The sequence below is a fragment of the Prionailurus viverrinus genome, chromosome B3 (assembly GCF_022837055.1).
Source record: "Prionailurus viverrinus isolate Anna chromosome B3, UM_Priviv_1.0, whole genome shotgun sequence".
Lineage (NCBI taxonomy): Eukaryota > Metazoa > Chordata > Mammalia > Carnivora > Felidae > Prionailurus > Prionailurus viverrinus.
Genome location: NC_062566.1, coordinates 113,956,071 through 113,977,660, shown reverse-complemented (window position 1 = coordinate 113,977,660; position 21,590 = coordinate 113,956,071). Strand labels below are relative to the sequence as shown.

The 21,590-nt window shown below is 44.2% G+C and overlaps 1 protein-coding gene across 2 annotated transcripts in view; it reads left to right on the top strand.

Annotated features, from left to right (window-relative positions):
- The window catches only part of ZFYVE1 (zinc finger FYVE-type containing 1), a 54,030-nt gene that overhangs the window by 10,591 nt on the left and 21,849 nt on the right, over window positions 1-21,590 (top strand). For both annotated transcript variants that reach the window (XR_007153426.1, XM_047864665.1), the window contains exons 3-4: window positions 12,971-13,475; window positions 17,352-17,566. Coding sequence is in view for 1 of the 2 variants with exons in the window: in XM_047864665.1 (XP_047720621.1) it covers window positions 12,971-13,475; window positions 17,352-17,566 (720 nt within the window). In the remaining variant the exon portion in view is untranslated. The remainder of the gene's footprint in view (window positions 1-12,970; window positions 13,476-17,351; window positions 17,567-21,590) is intronic.

Genomic DNA, 21,590 nt, shown 5'->3' with positions numbered 1-21,590 from the left:
GACTCAGACAAACAGAAGGAGGAAAGGGCCCCTATGATGTGCTTTCTGTTTCTGCTTGGCATCTTTTGAGCTTTCTCAGTCTTGGACTCATTCAGTTATAACGGGGTCCCAGCATTTAACTTGGGAGGCTATTTTGTTTAGTATAGGGCTTTTTAAAATTTGACCCACAGAAGCCATCAAAACCACTATGAATCAGCTTTTCAGGGAACCTGTCTTTAACTATTTCAAGTTAGCTCCAGTTTGTGTGAATCTGTTTCTTCTGGTCTGTTATTTCCTTGAAGTGATTGATTTTTCTGGAATTAGGCAAACGTTTGACTTTTTGAGCCAAGGTCAATATAACAGGCAGATTTCATATTAAGTTGACCTTATATGTTTTTCCTGTGGATGTATCTCCTGGCGGTAGTATCCCTGAGTTTATCCTGGAGATTGTGTAGCAGGGAAGTGCTTCAGACAGCTGGTTGAACTTTCCTGGGGAGGGGGATGGTCGTGCCTGCTTTGAGACTGTTTCTGAGGTTAGAATTGCTAAATGTATTGATGAAGAAGGGAAAGAAAACAAGGATATAGAAAGTTCCAGGCAAGAAGAATTGGGAGGGCCTATGGGAAGGGATACAGAAGAGCTTTTGGAGGCAGGAGAGCATGGATGTTTCCTGGGACGCTGTTTTGTTCATTTTCCCATTTTTCCAGTGGCTTCTGGCCAGCAGTTAAGAGGGTTTCTTTGACTGGTTTTTGTGGTCAGCTTGGTGGTGGCTGGAATTCTTGGGTTAGAGAAGTAGGTGTGCAAAAGCACCTGACCTCTGGCTTGACTTCACTGGAGGATGATTCTACTTTCTGGTAGCTTTTGAAAAATTTTTTTTTTCCCCTTCTTGATTTCCTTCTATTTGAGACTGAATTATTACTGTGTCTCCCAGAGAATTTGACTCTAAATATTAGAGTGCTTGAAAAAAACTGACAGAGCCTGGTTCCTGCATATAGACACAGACATCCTAAGTTCAAGTTAAGAGACAACATAATCTTGAGCATTTCAGCATAGAGTATTCTAGAAATTCCTCTGCTTTCTAGCTCAGTTCTTTCTGCCTGGTGAATGTCAGTCCAAATGGCTAAACTGTTTTCTGTAATCTCTCATAGCCTTTTCTTTAAAAGAGCTAAATTCACTTTATCTGTATCACTCAGCAACAGTCATAAACATTTATTGAGTGTCAATTATGTGCCTTATTTGTTTAAGTAATCTCTATGAAAAATGTTTTAAAATGAAAATTGAGAGGTTAAGTGAGACTGGGCGGGTGTGGGGGGTTGCAGATGACAGAGATCTTCATTCCCAGGAAAGCTTTTATTTCTCTTTTGTACTTGCCTGTGAGCAGAGGCTGTTTGAGGATCCCATAATTCTTTTTGTACCCTCTCTTGTCATGCCTGGTGACCATGCAATCATAGGTCACAGGGTGCACTATTGTTTTTCCCCCACGTCTCTCTCAGTCAACTCTGTTATTTAGATCTGGACTATGACTGTTGGACAGATGGACAGGCAGACAGCCTGCTTGCCGGTTTTTCTTTTTGTCTCTTCTCTGTCTTCTCTTTCCTTCCCTGTTTCCTCCCTCTCTCTTTTTCTCCCTTTCCACCCTCCCCTCATTAGTTCCTCCTCTCTTCCCTTCCCTCATCTTTCTCTCCCTCTCTCCTCTCCTTCCTCCTCCCTAACTCCCCCAACCTGCCTTCATGAATTAAGAAGTTAAATCTGCTATTGCCAGGGGAGAAAAGTTTCTTTCTAGAACTAAATAGAAATGATTTTAGGCTTATGTACTGTTTTGGATTGTTCGTGACATTTCTCTTCCTTTTGTTACCACAGAAAATTGTGTTCATTACATTGTTTTTAAAAGGATTGACCTAAAGAGGTTTTGCTTCACAGTGCAACTTCTTTAAACACCATATTTCAAAGAGCAACTCCTGCCCTGGCCTTGTACTGTTAGTGTCTCCTGATTTCTTTTCATACCACTTTCCACCATTTGACATAATGTATACTTTAAAAAATCAGCTCTAGGGGCACCTGGGTGGCTCATTCGATTAAGTGTCTCTGACTTCGGCTCAGGTCATGATCTCACGGTTTGTGGGTTTGAGCCTCGCGTCGGGCTTTGTGCTGACAGCTCGGAGCCTGGAGCCTGCTTCCGATTCTGTGTCTCCGTCTCTCTCTGCCTCTCCCCTGCTCAAGCTCTGTCTCTCTCTGTCTCTCAAAAACAAATACATGTAAAAAAAAAATTTTTTTTTAAATAAATAAACTTCAAAAAAAATCAGCCCTATTGTGATATAGTTTACGTATGATGTAATATACACATTTTAAGTGTACGTTTTTATGAGTTTTGACAAATGCACGTGCACGTGTATAACCACCACCACCACTGCCACCACCACCGAGATACAGAACATTTCCATCTGCCACGACGGTTCTCCAGCAGTCACTGATCTGTTCTCTATCACTTTAGATTTGGTTTTTCTAGAGTTTCTTATGAATAGAATCATGCAGTACTGTTTTGTGCTGGCTCATTCACTCACCGTAATGTTGTGGAGGGAGGGTCATTCATCTTGCCTGTCTCAGTTCTTTTCTTTTTATTGCTGAGTAGTGTTCCATTGCATGGATTCACCACAGTTCGTTAATCCAATGACTTGTTTTTTGGTGTGTGTGCTGTATATTTTAACTGTTTGAATATGGTCCTCTCCCCATTAGAGTGTAAGCTCCATGAGGGCATTTATTTATTTTTATTGAGATGTAATTCACATCACACAAAATTAACCATGGAGAAGTGAACAGTTAAGTTTTGTGCATCCCCTACTCTGTCTAGTTTTTTTTTTTTTTTAATGTTTATTTATTTATTTTTGAGAGAGAGAGAGAGAGAAAGATAGAGTGCGAGTGGGGAAGGTGCAGAGAGAGAGAGGGAGACACAGAATCCGAAGAAGGCTCTAGGCTTTGAGCTGTCAGCACAGAGCCCGATGCCAGGCTTGAACCCACAAACTGAGAGATCGTGATCTGAGCTGAAGTCAGATGCTCAACTGACTGAGCTACCCAGGCGGCGCCCCTACTCTGTCTAGTTCTAAAAAATTTTCATCATCCCAAATGAAAACCCTTTACCTGTTGAACAGTCCATAGCAGAGGGTAGTGATTTTTTTTTTTTAATTTTAAAATTTAATTTAATTTTTTTTAATTTTCCAATTATAAAACAACAGATTCTGCATGTTAAAATACTGAATACAGAACTACAGAAAAGTATAGAATTTTATCTTAATTTTGCAATAAAAGAAGTACACTAGTATCTCAATTCTTTTCAATGTTGGATTTACTTTTTTAAAAAAAAATTTTATTGGGATATGATTCACATACTGTACAATTCACCCATTTAAAGTATACAGTTCAGGGGCACCTGAGTGGCTCAGTCAGTTAAGCGTCCGACTTTGGCTCAGGTCATGATCTCATGGTTCGTGGGTTTGAGCCCCACGTCGGGCTCCGTGCTGACAGCTCAGAGCCTGGAGCCTGCTTCGGATTCTGTGTTTCCCTTTCTCTCTGCCCCTCCCCTGCTCACACTCTGTCTTTCTCTCTCTCAAAAAAATAAACATTAAAAAAAAAAATTTAAAGTATACAGTTCAGGGGCACCTGGGTGGCTCAGTTGGTTAAGCATCTGACTTCATCAGGTCAGAATATCACGGTCTATGGGTTCGAGCCCTGCATCTGGCTGTGTGCTAACAGTGTGGAGCCTGCTTGGGATTCTCTCTCTCTGCCCCTCCCCAGCCTGTGTATACATTCTCTTTCTCTCAAAATTAAAAAAAAAAAAAGTATACAGTTCCTTGGCTTTTAGTACATTCATGTATATGTACAATCATCACCACAGTCACTTTTGTAACATTAAAAGACAAAACCCATTTTCATTGGGCAGTGATTTTTGCCTCTTCTGTTCATCAGCATCTAAACCAGTGTTTGGCATATCGTAGGTACTCAATATCTGTTGAATGAATGAAATGCATTAATGAGAATAAATCAATTTAATCATTAATTCAATGAACATTTAATGAGTGCCTACTGTGTGCTGACCACTGAGGATAATTGCAAGCAGCACTCAGATACTGAGCTTGCCCTTGGGGAGAGGACATTCCAGTGGTAACAGAAGACAAATACGTGGAAATAAGAGGGATGAAGTCTGAGTGGTATAGAGAGGATATTATGGAAATTCAGAGGAGGGGAATACTGCTGGGGGGGTTACTTTGTTGACTTTAAGTAGTTATATGCCATGTTGTTACTTCACCAGGGCTCCACTGTCACATTCGATATGGCATAGAAAGCAGCCCCTTTCGTGGGGCGCCTGGGTGGTTGGTTGAACATCCGACTTCAGCTCAGATCATGGATTTGCTGTCCGTGAGTTCAAGCCCTGCGTCAGGCTCTGTGCTGACAGCTTGGATCCTGGAGCCTGTTTCAGATTCTGTGTTTCCCTCTCTCTCTCCCCTTCCCCCACTCATGCTCTGTCTCTCTCTCTCTTTGTCAAAAATAAATCAACAGTAAAAAAATTAAAAAAAAAAAGAGCAGGCCCTTTCGGTCTCCACCTCAGACACCAAAGATCGCCTTGAATGCCAGTGTCATCTATTAAGATTTTTGACATAAGGGATGAGAAGAACATTTTTAGGGAGTCTATGGTATAGTAATAATTCTTGGAATCATGGCATGTCGTTCTTTTGAAAACGTTATGCCATCTTCTGCATAATGTATGTATTCAACCTCAGAACAGCTTTTTTTTTTTTTTTAATTGAAAAGATACATCCTTTTGAGGGAGGGAACAGTAAATATTGAGTAAGCATCTTCTTCCAGTATCTCTAATTTTTTAATGAGCTGTGTATTGGAAACCTTCCCATGGAAGGGTTTTTACTTGGGATAATGGAATGAAATTCTGTGGTGGTGGTAATGACTGTGGCCTAGAAGCAAACCAGTATAAATACAGCAATATGGCAGCCAACTCTTTTCTGGCATTTACTGCATGATTCCAATGTGCAAAGTGCTTGATGTGCAATTATCTCATTTAATCCTCACAGCAAGTTTTGAAGTAGATTGTGTTGTTAACCCCATTTTACAGGTGAGAAAACTGAGGCCCAGGGAAGTTAAATTCTTTAAGGTTATTCTAAAATCAGCAAGTGGATGGGGCACCTGGGTGGCTCGGTCGGTTAAGCGTCCGACTTCAACTCAGGTCACAATCTCGTGGTCTGCAGCCCCGCGTCGGGCTCTGGGCTGATGGCTCAGAGCCTGGAGCCTGCTTCTGATTCTGTGTCTCCCTCTCTCTCTGCCCCTCCCCCGTTCATGCTCTGTCTCTCTCTGTCTCAAAAATAAATAAAAAACGTTAAAAGAAAAAAAAATCAGCAAGTGGAGGGGCTCCTGGGTGGCTTAGCCGGTTAAGCCTCCGACATCGGCTCAGGTCATGATTTCTGGGTTTGAGAGTTTGAGCCCCGCGTCGGGCTCTGTGCTGACAGCTCGGAGCCTGCTTCAGATTCTCTGTCTCCCTCTCTCTGTTTCTTCCCCTTCCCCGCTTGCTCACTCTCTCTTTCTCTCAAAAATAAATAAATCATTAAAAAATTAAAAAAAAATTTTCAGTTAGAAAGAAAAAATCAGCAAGTGGTATATAAGTAGGTTGGTTGAATCCTTAATGGTAAAACTATTCCCGGAGAGAATGTAGCATTTAGATATTCACTCATTTATCAAATATATGTTGATTCCCTATTATGTATCAGATCCTGGGCTAGGGCTACAGTGGTGAACAACACAGATCAGACCCTGGCCAGCATGGTACCTTATAGTTGGGAAGTTCAGAACCAGGAAGAATGGAAAAATGTTAAAAGAGATGATGGGTGGGGAATGGAGGAGGCTTTGAGCAAGAGAAGAGTTGAGTGAGTGAAATTGCCCATGATCTAATCCAAGTAGAGGTGGACCTAGCTCTCTTGTCTTCTTTCTGGCCTGGCGCTTTTATTGCTAAGTCCCAGAGCCTTTGTCGGAGCTTATGTCTGTTTTATAGCTGGCCAAATACGGGTATGACGTGCCACTTAAGAGGGGGGCTGTGTATGCCATCTGGAAGTTCCTTGAAAGATCCTCTTAGGGTGATGTGGGTCTTGAGGATGACTCGGTATTTCCTGTCTGTCCTCAGAATTCAGCTTTGTTTTGGAAAGCTTTTTGTTCAGATATAGAAGGATAGCTGAACAGAGTGAGTTGGGTGGAGGTCAAAGAAACCAACTGATCATGGAGCTAAAAATGACCCTCTTTAAAGAATTCACTTTGTGGATCATTTCTGCATACAAACATTCTCTTTCTTGCTGGAGTAGGAGGGGAGCTGCAGGCAGAGTCCAGGAGGCTGTGGGTCAGAAGTACTTCTGGTAGTTCTAAGACAAGGGGGGAGAATTCCTGACCTCTCAAGTAATGGAATGCTTTGGGGACACTGGAGTGGAAGAAAGTGATCTTTGCCCTTACCAAATGTGCTCAGTGTGTTTGTGAGGCCAATCTCATGACTTCAGTGGTCTTAAGAAAACATTTGATTGAGAAACAATTGAGTTTTTTATGAAACCCTATGGACACATACATGGATAAACACAAAGTTACACACTCCTTTCAGAATACAATGAAAGGAAACTTTCTAGACTTGCAAGGTTGGAGAGACAGGTTTACTAGAATTTTCTGGCATAGGAGTTTATTACTGGAATGGAACATCCTTGTCATTTGGGTTGTAAAAATAGATCAGCTGCTGGTCTGTTTGACATTGTTTAGGTAAAATCTTATGTGAAAATTAGATCATTGACTTAAATCACGACCTGGAGGCTCTTTTCAACATGATGAAAGTGTCTCTGGATTTTTCTAGGAAGAGTTCCCTCGCTTTCCACTTCTCCTTTACCTCCCCAGGAGAAGGAAGATGTTACCCAAGTTGTATACCTGTGCTGTATATCTAACGTCATCAGGTTAGTGCCAGGCACTAGATGAAGCTTGATAATGTACGTTGTTCTCGTTTGTTGAAAAAAGTTCTAGTTTCCTTTTGGGATAGCGGTCTCAGTTCTGGTAAGAGTGACAATCTGGTTTGGTTTCTTTGGGTTCTGTCTCTTCCTCTGAACCCAGCTAAAAATGGAATGAAAAGTAAGATAAATCAGAGACCAACACGTAGAAGTAATTAGTAGGAAGTTCCCTTTGGCGGGAACTATGGACCGAGGCTAGTTTTAGAATCTCAGCGGGGAGGCATAAAATCATCTTTGTTAGTTCAGGGGTGGGATCTGTTGTAAGCATTGGGTTGTGAGGGGTTGGTAGGCACAACCAGCCTTCTCTTAGCTCTTTCTGTGACTCTGGGGAGGGAGCTGGGTTTTGCTCTCAGCCACAGGGGACACCTTTATAAAAATTTAAAGGACTGTATGATTTTAGTTGGCACAGATTTTTCTTTTCTTTTTTCTTTTTTTTCCTTTTTTTCTCTTAAGGCCAGAACTGAAAGGACCTCAGTGCTTAGCTACTTTCCTCTAGAGTTTTTTTCTGATGCCTTTGGGATTTCACTTCTGTGCTCTGTTGAACTTTCCTCCTTCCAGGCTCTTTCAGTTCCTTCTCTATCTCTTGCTTTTCCCTTTGCAGGGGACAAAGCTGTTTTCCCTCAGAACAAAGCTTATGTGGTTATTCTTTCTAGAATGATTCTCTAGGGGCTAAGCAGAAATTTCTTGACGGAGATTGTCATCATTCTCACTGCCTGCTTGGGACAGAGGGTGACTGCTGGACACTTTTCACTATCATAAACTGCTCTAAATTCTAAACTGGAACAGTGGAGATCACTGAGTTATTGTTATGTTTCATTTTAGAAACTGTTTGGAACCCTATACAGAGCGAAAAGCTTTGTGAGTGAGAGAGAGGTATACTCCTTGGTTTCTTAAGAACTGATGATGTTAGATAATCACTTTACTAAAAGTAAATACTAAGAGCCAGTATTACTAATATGTTGTTTTGATGAGAGGGAGAGGAAAGGAGTCAGGGAGCTTCCTTCCTTCCTTCCTTCAAGATTTTATTTATTAAAAATTTTTTTTAATGTTTATTATTTATTTTTGAAAGAGAGACAGAGCACAAGTGGGGGAGGAGCAGAGAGAGAGGGAGACACAGAATCCAAAGCAGGCTCCAGGCTCTGAGCTGTCAGCACAGAGCCTGACGTGGGGCTCGAACCCACAAACCAGGAGATCATCACTGGAGCCGAAATCAGAAGCTTAACCGACTGAGTCACCCAGGCCCCCCTGTTTATTTATTTTTAAAGTAATCTCTACACCAGTGTGAGGCTTGAACCTACAACCATGAGATTGAGAGTCTCATTCTCTACTACTGACTGAGCCAGGCAGGGGCCCGGAGATGTTTCATTTTTACATAGACTCCGTTTAGATCTCACCACATTGCTGATTTAGTCTCTGAATGAACAACTGGGCAACAAGCTAGTGCAAGCCTAGTTGCCACTGCTGTGTCCCTGGATGTTTTCACAATGAACTGGTCTTGAAATAATCATGGGTAATATTTATCGAGTGCTTACCGTGTGCCAGGCAATGTGCTGCGCCCTTTACCTGCTTTATCTCCCTTAGCCCTCTCAGTATCCCTGGTGGGTATGGAGTGTTAGTATCTCCTTTCCCTGAGGCCTTGGTAGCGAAGTAGCTTTTCCAAGGCCACTCAGCCGCAAAGCCAGGAGTGGAATTTGGGAGTTTCTGTCCAAGAGCTCGGGGGAAGAGCAGAAGGCAGAAGTTGGGGAGGGGAAGCTTTGGTGCAGTGCTGTTGCTGTTGTGTAAGGGCCGAGGAGCATTGCAGACATGTGGAGCTGGGCGGGGTGGCCGGCTCTGGCATGGCTCGCTGGGAGGCAGGCCGCTTCTTTCACTCCAGGAGTGGAGCAGAGTGGGGTCATTGATTGCAAACTGGCAGAACGAGTAGAGCAAGCGCCTTGTTCCCTTCTGGCCCCTTCCTTCCGTCATGAAAGGGAATCTTCTTATCTTTTCTTTACCGTTTCCCCCCCTGACTGAAAATCAGTCTTGCTGCTGTCTAGGCTGTTCTCTCCTTTCTAGCTCAGGGGGAAACCGGCCACAGATTAGGATGATTTGAGTAGTAGAACAGGGAGCGAAATAACATGGACGGCAGAAGAAGGAAAAATGAACTATGGTTTCAGTTTACGAGGCATTTTCTCACTTTACCTATTTATTTGACTAGCAACCACTGCCCAGTCTGGGAGGGCAAAGATGACTATGTCCTCCCTTTACATGTGGAAAAAAAAAACAACCCCACAATCAGTCCATGTTAAATGATTATCCAAGGCTTGTCAGTAGAGAAACCAGCCTAGGGCTTTGAGCTCCTGGAATTCTTTGCATTGAACTCAGATGCATAGGCCTAACACAGGAACGTGTGTGTTTAACATTCCCTAGGACACTGGGTATCAAAATCATACCCCCTCGTGCTGACAGGAAGTGCTTTATTTTCATCCCAAATGTGTTGTTTGTTTATATATGTTATGTATATCACTTGGTGGATACTAACATAAATCCTGAGGCACTTAATTGTGTACTTAAAGGCTCCCACATGCCCCCCTTTCAGGTGCCCATCCTATGTATCGCAGAGAACCATTGCTCTGTGGGCTAACAGAGTCACAACAGAGTAGTCTTTCCGGGGAGGAAATCCCTAGGCCTAGTCTTCTTCCCCAGGACTGTTTGGAAGGTGCTGGCTCTCGAGCCAACCGCTCCGACCTTACCTGACTCTTTGCCAGTAGAGCTTTATGGAGCTTTTGTTGTCTCTTTCTCTTGTGGCTGACCTAGCAGTTTGGAACCAGTGAGTGACCCCAGTCCCAAATGGGCTGTTCCATGTAACTTTTTGTTCCTCCCAGTTGTCTGGGAGGTCAGTGAGCCCATCACCAGGTGTATCGAATGCTGCTGTGTGTTAAGCCCTATGGAGGATATAGGGTGGAGAAAAGTGATTAAGGTACCTAGCAACATACATGACATTCATTCATTCATTTATTCATTCAGTAGCTAGATATTGAGCCTCTCCTATGTTCCAGGTTGTATCCCAAACACTAGGGATGAAAACATAGGATAGATATGGTTCTGCCCTCATGGATCTAGTTAAGGGCACTGTCATTGCAGTAGGCATTCAGTAAATTATTAGCATTGCCATTAACGTTAAGGCTATTAATAACGTAACAATAGTGATGTTATTAATAGGATCATGAGTAGTTTACTGTCTTGATGAGGTTATGGGAAATGAGGGCTCATATTATCACACCCATGGCCTGAATATATTTCTCTAATTGCTCTTTGTCAAACCAGCAGACTCTTAAGAATCAGGAAGGTGTGTTTTCTCTTATGGCTAAAGGATACTGGGTGTAAAGGTTTATCACTCCTTGCTGGAGCAGAACATGGCTTATTTAGATTAGGAACTTTGGCACTGGGATTCTGTATTCTGAGAGTAGGAATCCCATCTTTCTGGGGGTCCAGTCTGGGATCTCACTGGCACTGGGTCTCTTCTCTCCTGCCCTGACTTTTTTTTTTTTTTTTTTTAACATTTATTTATTTTTGAGAGACAGAGACAGAGCATTGAGCAGGAGAGAGAGAGGGAGACACAGAATCTGAAGCAGGCTCCAGGCTCTGAGCTGTCAGCCCAGAACCTGACGTGGGGCTTGAACCCACGAACTGTGAGATCATGACCTGAGCTGAAGTCGGACACTTAACCGACTGAGCCACCCAGGTGCCTCTCTCCTGTCCTGACTTCTTAAAGAATGACAATGTTCTTTAAACTGTGAACAGAGGAATTATGGGATGGGTGAATTTTAACCAATACTTAAAAAAAAAAAACAGCTTTACTGAGATGTAGTTCATATGACCGTATATTTGACCCTTTTATTTATTTATTTAAAAAAATTTTTTTTAACATTTATTTGTTTCTGAGAGACAGAGCACAAGTGGGGGAGGGGCAGAGAGAGAGGGAGACACAGAATCCGAAGCAGGCTCCAGGCTCTGAGCTGTCAGCATGGAACCTGACGCGGGGCTTGAGCCCACGAACTGTGAGATCATGACCTGAGCCGAAGTCAACACTTTAACTGACTGAGCCACCCAGGCGCCCCTATTTTACCCTTTTAAAGTATATAGTTCAGTGTTTTAGTGCATTTATAAAGTTGTGCAATCCTTAACACTAATTCCAGAACATTTTTATCACTCAAATAGAAACCCTATACCCATTAGCAGTCATTCCCTAGTCCTTCCTTACCCCAGCCATTGGCAACCAGTAATATACTTTCTGTTATTATGAATCTGCCCATCATGGATATTTCATATGAACGGAATCATAGAATATGTAGTATTTTTGTGTCTGGCTTCTTTCACTTAGCAGGATGTTTTCAAGGTTCGGCCATGTTGTAGCGTGCGTCAGTACTTCATTCCTTTTCATGGTTGAATAATAATACTCCATCTTATGGATACACCACATTTTGTTTATCCACTCATCGGTTGATGGACATGAGGGTTGTTTCCACCTTTTGGCTCTTAGGAATCTTGCTGCTGCCACGAACATTCAATGTTCAGGTTGGCGTGGACATATGTTTTCGGTTCTCTTGGATACATACCCAGGAGTGGAATTACTGATATGTATGGTAACTCCGTGTTTGACTTTTTGAGAAACTGCCATGCTGTTTTCCAGAGTGGCTGTGCCATTTTACATTCTTACCAGCAGTGAGTGCACAAGCAGTGCAGTTCCTCCATATTCCCACCAGTGTTGTCATTGTGTTTTTTTTAAAGTGCTCTCAACCCCCAACATGGGGCTTGAGCTCACGACCCCGAGATTGAGTTGCATATGCTCACCGACTGAGCCAGCCAGGCATCCCTAATAAGTACGTGAAGATTTGTGTTATTCATTTGTTTGTTTGTTTATTTTTTAACCTTTTTTTTAGTGTTTATGTTTTTTTTTTTAATTAAAAAAAAAATTTTTTTTTTCAACGTTTATTCATTTTTGGGACAGAGAGATACAGAGCATGAACGGGTGAGGGGCAGAGAGAGAGGGAGACACAGAATCGGAAACAGGCTCCAGGCTCTGAGCCGTCAGCCCAGAGCCCGACGCGGGGCTCGAACTCATGGACCGCGAGATTGTGACCTGGCCGAAGTCGGATGCCCAACCGACTGCGCCACCCAGGCGCCCCTTAGTGTTTATGTTTTGAGAGAGAGACAGAGAGACAGAGCACAAGCCGGGGAGGGCCAGAGAGAGAGGGAGACAATCCAAAGCAGGCTCCAGGCTCTGTGTTGACAGCTCAGCCAGGGCTCGAACCCACAGACTGAGATCATGACCTGAGCTGAAGTCAGATGCTTAACCCACTAAGCCACCCAGGCGCCCCTGTGTTGTTATTTTTTTTTAAAGCTCATTTATTTATTTTGAGAGTGAAAGTGCGAGTGGAGGAGGAGCAGAGAGAGAGGGAGAGCTCAGAGCCAGACGCGGGGCTTGATCCCACAAACTGTTAAGATCATGATCTGAGCCAAAACCAGGAGTCAGACACTTCACTGACTGAACCACCCACGCACCCCAGGAGTTCTTTAAATATTCTGGAATACTCGTCCTTTATTAGAGAAATGATTTGCAAATGCTTTTTCCCATTCTTTGGGCTTTCTTTTCACTGTCTTGATGGTATCCTTGCAGAATACAGTTTTAAATGTCATATCTAAGAAACCAGTGCCTAATCCAGGGTCACAAAGATTTGCTCTTATGTCTTCTGAGAGTTTTATAGTTGTAGCTTCTTCACGAGCATTAAATTGTACTGCCTGAGGGTTTGAAAGTTCTTAGCTGTTTTCTGCGGGTTAGGCTGGGTGGGAGGCTGTCATCCTGGGGCTTTTTTTCCCTTGCCACCTGGGCAGTCCATTCAAGGACCTTGACTTTGAGAAGCAGTTGTTCTTGCAGATTTTCTAACTAGTATGCATTTTATATTCCTTTTTTTTTTTTTTGAAGGTAACGAATGAAGAAGACTTTATTAGGAAATTGGACTGCAAACCTGATCAGCATCTGAAGGTGGTTTCTATTTTTGGAAATACTGGTGATGGAAAGTCTCATACTCTCAACCATACTTTCTTTTATGGTCGCGAAGTCTTCAAAACGTCCCCTGCCCAGGAGTCCTGCACCGTGGGAGTGTGGGCAGCCTATGACCCAGTCCACAAAGTAGCAGTGATAGACACAGAAGGGCTCTTGGGGGCTACGGTGAATCTCAGCCAGAGAACACGACTGCTGCTTAAGGTCCTGGCCATCTCAGACCTCGTCATCTATCGAACTCACGCAGACCGGCTGCATAATGACCTCTTCAAGTTCCTTGGGGATGCCTCTGAAGCTTATCTCAAACACTTCACCAAGGAGCTCAAGGCTACCACTGCCCGCTGTGGCCTGGATGTCCCCTTGTCCACCCTGGGCCCTGCTGTTATCATTTTCCATGAGACTGTGCACACTCAGCTGCTGGGCTCTGGTAAGTGGACAGCGTACCGTGTCACAGATCGACCTTTCTGGGTATGTGGAGGCAGCCGCTGGGCTGCAGTAGTAACTTGGTGGTGGTGGATTGCCCAGTAGAATTTCTGCCTGGGGCAAGACATGAAGGAGTGTTTGAAGAAGGATGGAGTGAGCAACCACGTCAAAATCTGCTTATGGTCAGGATGAGGACTGAGGATTACAGAGGTCCTTGGTGATCTGGATAAGACCTGTTTCCCAGGGATGGTGGGCATGAAAGCCTGATCAGGGTAGGATCAAGAGAGAATAGGAGGAGAGGCATTAAGGTTGTGCATATATTCCACTCTTTCAAAGAGTTCAGTTACAAAGGGAAGCAGATAAACGAAATGATAGCTGGAGGCTGACATGGGATTTCAGGAGATTTTCCCGTTTTTAAATTGAAGCTGTGAGGTATTGCAGAGATTTGTGCGCTGGTGGGAATGCTTCACTAGGAAGGGAATAATGCAGATGGAAGAGAGCAGGACAATTGGAGTGAGGCCCACGTGGGTGGGTTGGCCTTAGGAGCACGGACAGTCCCTCTGTGAGCACAGGAGGGAAGGTAGAGTGTATGGACACGATTGCAGGTAATTGGTAGATGTGGTGTGTGTGTGGGAGTTGTCTTCCTGTTTCTATCTCCTTAGAGAAGTAGGAAGTAAAATGATCGGAGGGAGGATGGGGGAGCAGGTGCAGCAACAGTAATTGGACACGTGTGGGGGCAGTAGTGTGGGCCCCTAACACAGTTGTATCATTTTCCTGCTCCTTCAGTCAGCAGAGTTTCTTCAAAAAAAATTTTTTTAATGTTTATTTATTTTTGAGACAGAGAGAGATAACGCGAGCGAGGGAGGGCGGGGCAGAGAGAGAGGGAGACACAGAATCCGAAACAGGCTCCAGGCTCTGAGCTGTCAGCCCAGAGCCCGATGCGGGGCTCGAACCCATGAACAGTGAGATCATGACCTGAGCCGCAGTCAGACGCTCAACTGATTGAGCCACCCAGGCGCCCCAAGTCAACAGAGTTTCTTAAGTGCACAATGCCACGTGCTGAGTGCTGATGCGCAGAGCTGAAAAAAAGCGGTTCTTGCCCTTGAGTAGCTCACAGTTCGGTTGGGGAGACCACATGTGGTCTCTTCTGTAGTGGATATAGGTCCTGGAGCTGTGGTAGTACAGAAAAGGGACTTTTTTTTTTTTAACGTTTATTTATTTTTGAGACAGAGAGAGACAGAGCATGAACGGGGGAGGGTCAGAGAGAGAGGGAGACACAGAATCTGAAACAGGCTCCAGTCTCTGAGCCATCAGCGCAGAGCCTGACGCGGGGCTTGAACTCACGAACCGCGAGATCATGACCTAAGCCAAAGTCGGACATTTAACCAACTGAGCCACCCAGGCGCCCCGACTTTTTTTTTTTTTTAATATTTACTTTTGAGAGAGCGAGAGAGTGTGAATGGAGCAGGGGAGGGAGAGAGGGAGACACAGAATCTGAAGCAGGCTCCAGGTTTTGAGCTATCAGCACAGAGCCCCATGTGGGGGCTCGAACCCATGAGTCGTGAGATCATGACCTGAGCCGAAGTCAGGTGCTTAAGCGACTGAGCCACCCAGGCACCCCCAGAGGAGGGAGGATCTTTATAGATCCTAAGGGGATCCAGGAGAGGGGAGGTGATGTTTGAACTCTGGACAGGTGGCTTGATAGGGCAGTGGGGGAAGGACGCTCTGGAAAGCCCAAACCCCTGGTGGTTTGAAGGAGCAGATTGTGTCTAGGAAACTGCGTGTGGTTCTCTAATAGCTTCCTAAGTTCCGTTCTAGCCCCTCAGTGCACCTTCCACACAGCATCCAGGGAGATCTTTTCAAAGGCTTTATTGATAATTTAGATCGTGTCATACTCCTGCTTACAAGCTGTCGGTGGCTTTCACTACAAACTAGTTACGGTGTCCTTACTGTTAAGTCCTGTCTGTGTCTCTGAACTCCTTCTCTGGTTATGTCCTTCATCCCCTTCCGCTGCCCGCTGCCTGCCCCCGTGCACGTGACGTATATGCACACTCCCTTTAGCAGACACGCCAGCCTTTTCTGTGTTACCACCTTTGCATATGCTGCTCTGTCTGCCTGGAACACTGTTCCCTCAGCAGGCCATACTTCAGATCCAACTCAGCTCTCACTGGCTTGGAGCCCTGGCTCATGTCCCCTGAAAAGTGGTCCTTCTTCCTGCACCCTCACGGTTACGCTCTGTTCATTTGCATCGGGGCACCTATCACTATCTGAAATCATCCTGTGTGCTTCCTTGCTTGTTTTTGTTTCTTTCCCATTAGAGTGGAAACTCTATGAAGTCAGGAACCTTGCCTGTCTTGTAATCTCTATCTAAAGAGCCTGGATGAGTGCTTGACACATGGTTGCCTCTCATTAGATGTTTGCTGGATAAGTAAATGAAGCGGCTCGTTGTATCTGAAGCACAGATTGTACAGGAGGAAATGGTGGAGCTGCTCGGGGGCCGGATCACAGATGCCTTGACTCAGTTCTCAAGTATGACAGGAGCCCCTGAAGGATTTTAAGCAGGGAGTTACATGATTCGATCTATATTTTCAAAAGATCCCCTGCCCGTTGCAGGATGAACTAGAGAGGCATGCCTGGAGGCAGGGAGACCAGCCAGGACGTTACCACGGTACTGGATGAGAAGTGATGGGGGCCGAGCCAGGGCAGTGGCACGCATAAGAGGGAGGTGGAGAGACTGGGGCCGAATGAAGGATGTGGGTCTAGCAGGAAGATGAGAAATCTAAATGTTCCAGCAGAGGCTCCTTAGCAAGTGACTCTGAGGTAAGAAGACTGGAAATGCTGACTTTCAGATGCTTCCTGTGACTTGCATTTTTATGCCACTTTGGATTTTTACAAATTTGGTAAGGGGAAGGTTTAATTTTTAGCTCAGGATTTTGAAATAATGAGCCCTTCATGGATAAAAAAAAAAAAATCTTGTTTCTTTGTACCATCTACCGCTAGGTGGTTTTATTTTTTTACTTTTATTTTCTTAAATTTTATTTATTTGAGAGAGAGAGTGAGAACAAAGTGCAGGGCAGGGGCAGAGAGAGAGAGAGAGAGAGAGAGAGAGAATGAATCCCAAGCAGGCTTCATGCTGTCACCATGGAGATCGATGCAGGGCTCAATCCCACGACCCTGGGATCCTGATCTGAGCTAAAATCAAGAGTTGGATGCTCAACTCACTGAGCCACCCAGGTGCCCCTAGCTATTTATCTTAAATGTTCATTGGTAGATAACTGGTTAAATATGCCTATAGAATGGAATGTAGCTATTAAAAAGAATAAAGAACTTCTCAGAGTGTGTCATGAAAAGGACAGATACTTACAGTATGTTATTAAGTGATACAAGCAAGTTGCATATATGTGTTGGTAAGTGTGTCGGAAAAAAAAAGGCCTGAAAGGGTAAACACTGAACTATAACCACCTCTGGGAAGTAGGAGAGAGCGGAGGAAATCTATTTCTTTCCTCCATGCTTTGACATGTTTGGATTGTTTTACAATGAGCAGATTAAAAAGAAAAAAAAAAAAGACTTTCCTTTGAAGTATAATGTACATACAGAAAAGTGCACATCATGTCAAAAGTGTATATAACACGATGAGTTTCACAGTCTGGATGTACCTGTGAAAGCAGTACCAGACCATGACATGCCAGCACCCACTTCATGGGGAAGCCCTGCTCATGCTCCCTTCTAGGCAAGGCTAACCTGAAGTCTAACAGCATAAATGAGTTCTGCCTGTAGGTGTACTTTATATAGAGTCAGACTATATACTACTATTATAGTGAAAGACAGATTTTCTTTTTAAAAGAAGGGTCATTGTTTATGTACCTGTTTCCTTGTCCAGATCACCCCTCCGAGGTGCCAGAAAAGCTCATCCAGGACCGGTTCCGGAAGCTGGGCCGCTTCCCTGAAGCCTTCAGTTCCATTCACTACAAGGGAACGAGGACTTACAACCCTCCCACGGACTTCTCTGGGCTCCGGCGTGCTCTGGAGCAGCAGCTAGAGAACAACACTACCCGTTCTCCCCGGCACCCGGGGGTCATCTTCAAAGCCCTGAAGGTCAGTTGGCTCCTGCCCCAAGTGCCTCTCACTGGGTACCAGTGGGTGGCGAGAACACTCTGCTCCCATGTTGTTGCTGGGGATTGGAAACTGAGGCTGGAAGGACAGGTTGTAAGGAAAGGAAGTGCATGAGTGGAGTTCACAAGTGTTGAGTGAGCTCATCTTACCGGGAGCATGAGTACAGAGGAATCTTGGGTGATAATTAAAAAGTGATGGGTCCCCATGTCAGAAAAACCCGGTATTCAGAGGATAGAAAAAGCGTTCATTTCTGCGTGGTGTGGCCCAGCCCTGGTGAGTTGACCTTGTACTGAGGCTCAGTTATCTGAACAGGATTCACCTCTTTTTTTTTTTTTGCCTGTATTAATTTATTTAAGAAGGCAACTTTTGTTATCACCATAAATGGAAAACCACTGTCACAGGTAGAAGTTTCCCAAGATAAAAAATGAACACAGACACACTATAACAGTAATTGCTGTTTATTGTATATTAGCATTCAGAGGAATGTGTATAAATTAGTTCATTTAATCCTTACGCCAAGGGCGCCTGGCTGGCTCAGTTGGTAGAGTGTGTGACACTTGATCTCGGGGTTGTGGGCTTGAGCCCCATGTTGGGTGTAGAGATTACTTAAAAATAAAATCTTGGAGCACCTGGGTGGCTCATTTGGTTGAGTGATTCTTGGTTTAGGCTAAGGTCAGGATCTCACAGTTTTGGGGGTTTGAGCCTCGCATGGGGCTCTGTGCTGGCAGCTTGGAACTTACTTAGGATTATCTCTCTCCTTCTCTCTCTGCCCCTCCTCCACTCATGCTGTTTCTGTCTTTCTCAAATAAAAAGTTACCAAAAAAAAAATCTTTATAAAGAAAAAATCCTGAGAGGCCTGGGTTAAACGTCCGACTCTGGCTCAGGTCATGGTCTTACTGTTCGTGGGTTCAAGCCCCATGTCAGGCTCTGTCCTGACAGCTCAGAGCCTGGAGCCTGCTTCGGATTCTGTGTCTCCCTCTCCCTCTGCCCCACCCCTGCTCATGCTCTGTCTCTCTGTCTCTCTCTCTCTCTCAAAAATAAACATAAAAAAATTAAAAAAAAGAAAAAAAATCCTTACATCACCACCCTGTATGAAGTACAGTTACCACCCTCATTTTACAGATGAGGAAACTGAGGCACAGAGGTGAAGTAATCGGTTACACAGTTCGTAAGTAGCAGCAGGTATACACCCTGGCTGGTTTACTCCAGAACCCCCTATAACCAGTAAGATTCTCCTGCTTCTCAACAAATATAACAACGTATTATTTCCTCTCTAGAGACTGTTGTTCATGGAAGGAGACTGGGACTTGTTTTTTCTTTATTTAAAAGGGGTATTAAAAGGGGTATTAGGTTCAAGAGATGATAAAGATAATGTTGTTACCTAAGTGAGACTTTAACAGAATTCTGAAATTTTGAAATTTTGAAAATGAGTTTATTTATTTATATGTGTTTAAAGTTTATTCATTTTACTTATATATATATATATATATATATATAGAGAGAGAGAGAGAGAGAGAGAGAGAGAGAGAGAGAAAGAGAGTGCACAAGAAAGGGGAGGGGCAGAGAGAGGAGGGGGAGAGAGGGAGAATCCCAATGTGGGGCTTGATCTAGTGAACTGTGAGATCCTGACCTGTGCTGAAATCAAGAGTTGGACACTTAACCAACTGAGCCACCCAGGCACCCCCAAATTTCTCTATTATAAAAAATACCACAACTGTATATCATAAAAGCTCCTTCTATATTTGGAATTATTCTAGGTTATATTCTCTTGGAGTAGATTGCATCAAAAGCGTGTGTGTATGTATATATCTATGCATCTATCATCGCATTTGTGCTGTTTCACATAGTTGGACGTGGAATCCTATTTAAGTATTTTTACTTATTTGGTGTCTTTTTTTCTGTTTTTCTGTTTTTAGTATTGCAGGGATTTTGTTTCAACACAACCTCTTATTTATTTTACCATTCTTGATAATTCATCAAGTGGATCCCTGTGAATACTGCTTCCTTTTTGCAGTGTGCTCTTTGCTCTGTGCTAACCGCTGTGTTACCAGGCCTGCAGGCTTAGGACAGAGGAGCAGGAAGGGAGCAGGGCATTTGGGGCAGTGCTGCGGGTGTGGGATCTGGAGAGAGGCTGGGGATTGTTGACAAGATTGGAGCTAGGGTCGTGAGGACACCCCGAGGACTAGGGGATAGAGACTGGGGCCGGGAGGGATAGGAAGGAAGGGATAGGAGAAAGGGGTTTGGCATAAGGTGAGGTAGGCTCTGTGCACACCGGAACAAACATCAGACATATGCGGATTTGCCCAACCCATTGAGGTTTTTAATTTTGTTTTTGTTTAAGTTTATTTATTTATTTTGAGATAGAGTGCAAGTGGGGAGGGGCAGAGAGAGAGGGAGGCAGAGAATCCCAAGCGGGCTCTGCAGTGTCAGCGCAGAGTCAATGTGGGGCTTGAACCCACAAACCGTGAGATCGTGACCTGAGCTGAAGTCTGACGCTTAACCGACTGAGCCACCCAAGAGCCCCCTCCACTGAGTTTTTAAAAGGTTCATATTGGGGACCAATATAGACAATTAGTGAATATGGGTAAATTGTGTATGAGCGTTTCTTGTACTATTCTTTAAACTTTTCTACAAGTTTGAAATTGTATCAAAATGAAGAGTTATCCTTTAGGGGCGCCTGGGTGGCTCGGTTGGGTGTCTGACTTCGGCTCAGGTCATGATCTCGCAGTCTGTGGGTTCGAGCTCCATGTCGGGCTCTGTGCTGACAAGCTTGGAGCTTGGAGCCTGCTTCGGATTCTGGGTCTCCCTCTCTCTCTGACCCTTCCCAGCTCGTGCTATGTCTCTCTCTCCCTCAAAACAAACAAAACAACAACAACAACAAAAAACATAAAAAAATTTTTTTGAAAAGTTACCCTTGGGGCGCCTGGGGGGCTCAGTCGGTTAAGCGTCCGACTTCAACTCAGGTCACAATCTCGCAGTCCGTGAGTTCGAGCCCCACATCGGGCTCTGGGCTGATGGCTCAGAGCCTGGAGCCTGCTTCCGATTCTGTATCTCCCTCTCTGTCTGCCCCTCCCCCGTTCATGCTCTGTCTCTCTCTGTCTCAAAAATAAATAAACGTTAAAAAAAAATAAAAAAAAAAAAGAAAAGTTACCCTTTAAACAAACTTTGTAGTTTTTGCCTCATGGTTGCTTTAGGCTGGATGTTTGTATCCTCCCAGAATTCACGTGTTGAAGCCCTAATGCCTGATGTGATGGTATTGGAGGGCCTTTGGGAGGTGATTGAGTCATGAAGATCGAGCTCTCACGAATGAGATTAATTTCTTAGAATGAAGCCCCAAAGAGCTCCCTCGCCCCTTCCACCAAGTGAGGACGTGGTACAAAGGCACCATCTGTAAACCACGAAGCAGGTCCTCACCAGAACCTGACCTTGCTGGTATTCTATCTTGAGCTTCCAGCCTCCAGATCTGTGAGAAATACATTTCCATTGTTTAGAAGCTATCTGGTCTGTGGTATTTTGGGTTCTGGAGTCAGCCAGACTTGTAGGAATATTCCAGTTCTGCCACTTACCATCCACTTACTTGGTCTTGGGAACTTTAGCTTATTTGTTCGTTGGTTCATTCATTCATTCAAAAAATAAAAGAGTGCATCTATGTGCCAGGTAAAGTTTGAGGTGCTGGAAATATGGTGGAGAACAAGATAGACAATAACCTTTGTCCTTAGAGGACTTCTTCAAACCTTTCTCCTCATCTTTAAAATAGGGATAACAAAAGAATGTTCCCAGGTGCCTGGGTGGCTGAGTTGGTTGAATGTCTGACTCTTGATTTTGGCACAGGTCATGATCTCATGGTTCATGGGATGGAGCCCTGCTTGGGATTCTCTCTTTCTCTCCCTCTGCCCCTACCCCACTCATGCTCACGTACTTTCTCTCAAATAAAATTACAACTTAAGAGAAAGGGTGGGGTTGCCTGAGTGGCTCAGTCAGTTGAGTGTCCGATTCTTGATTTTGG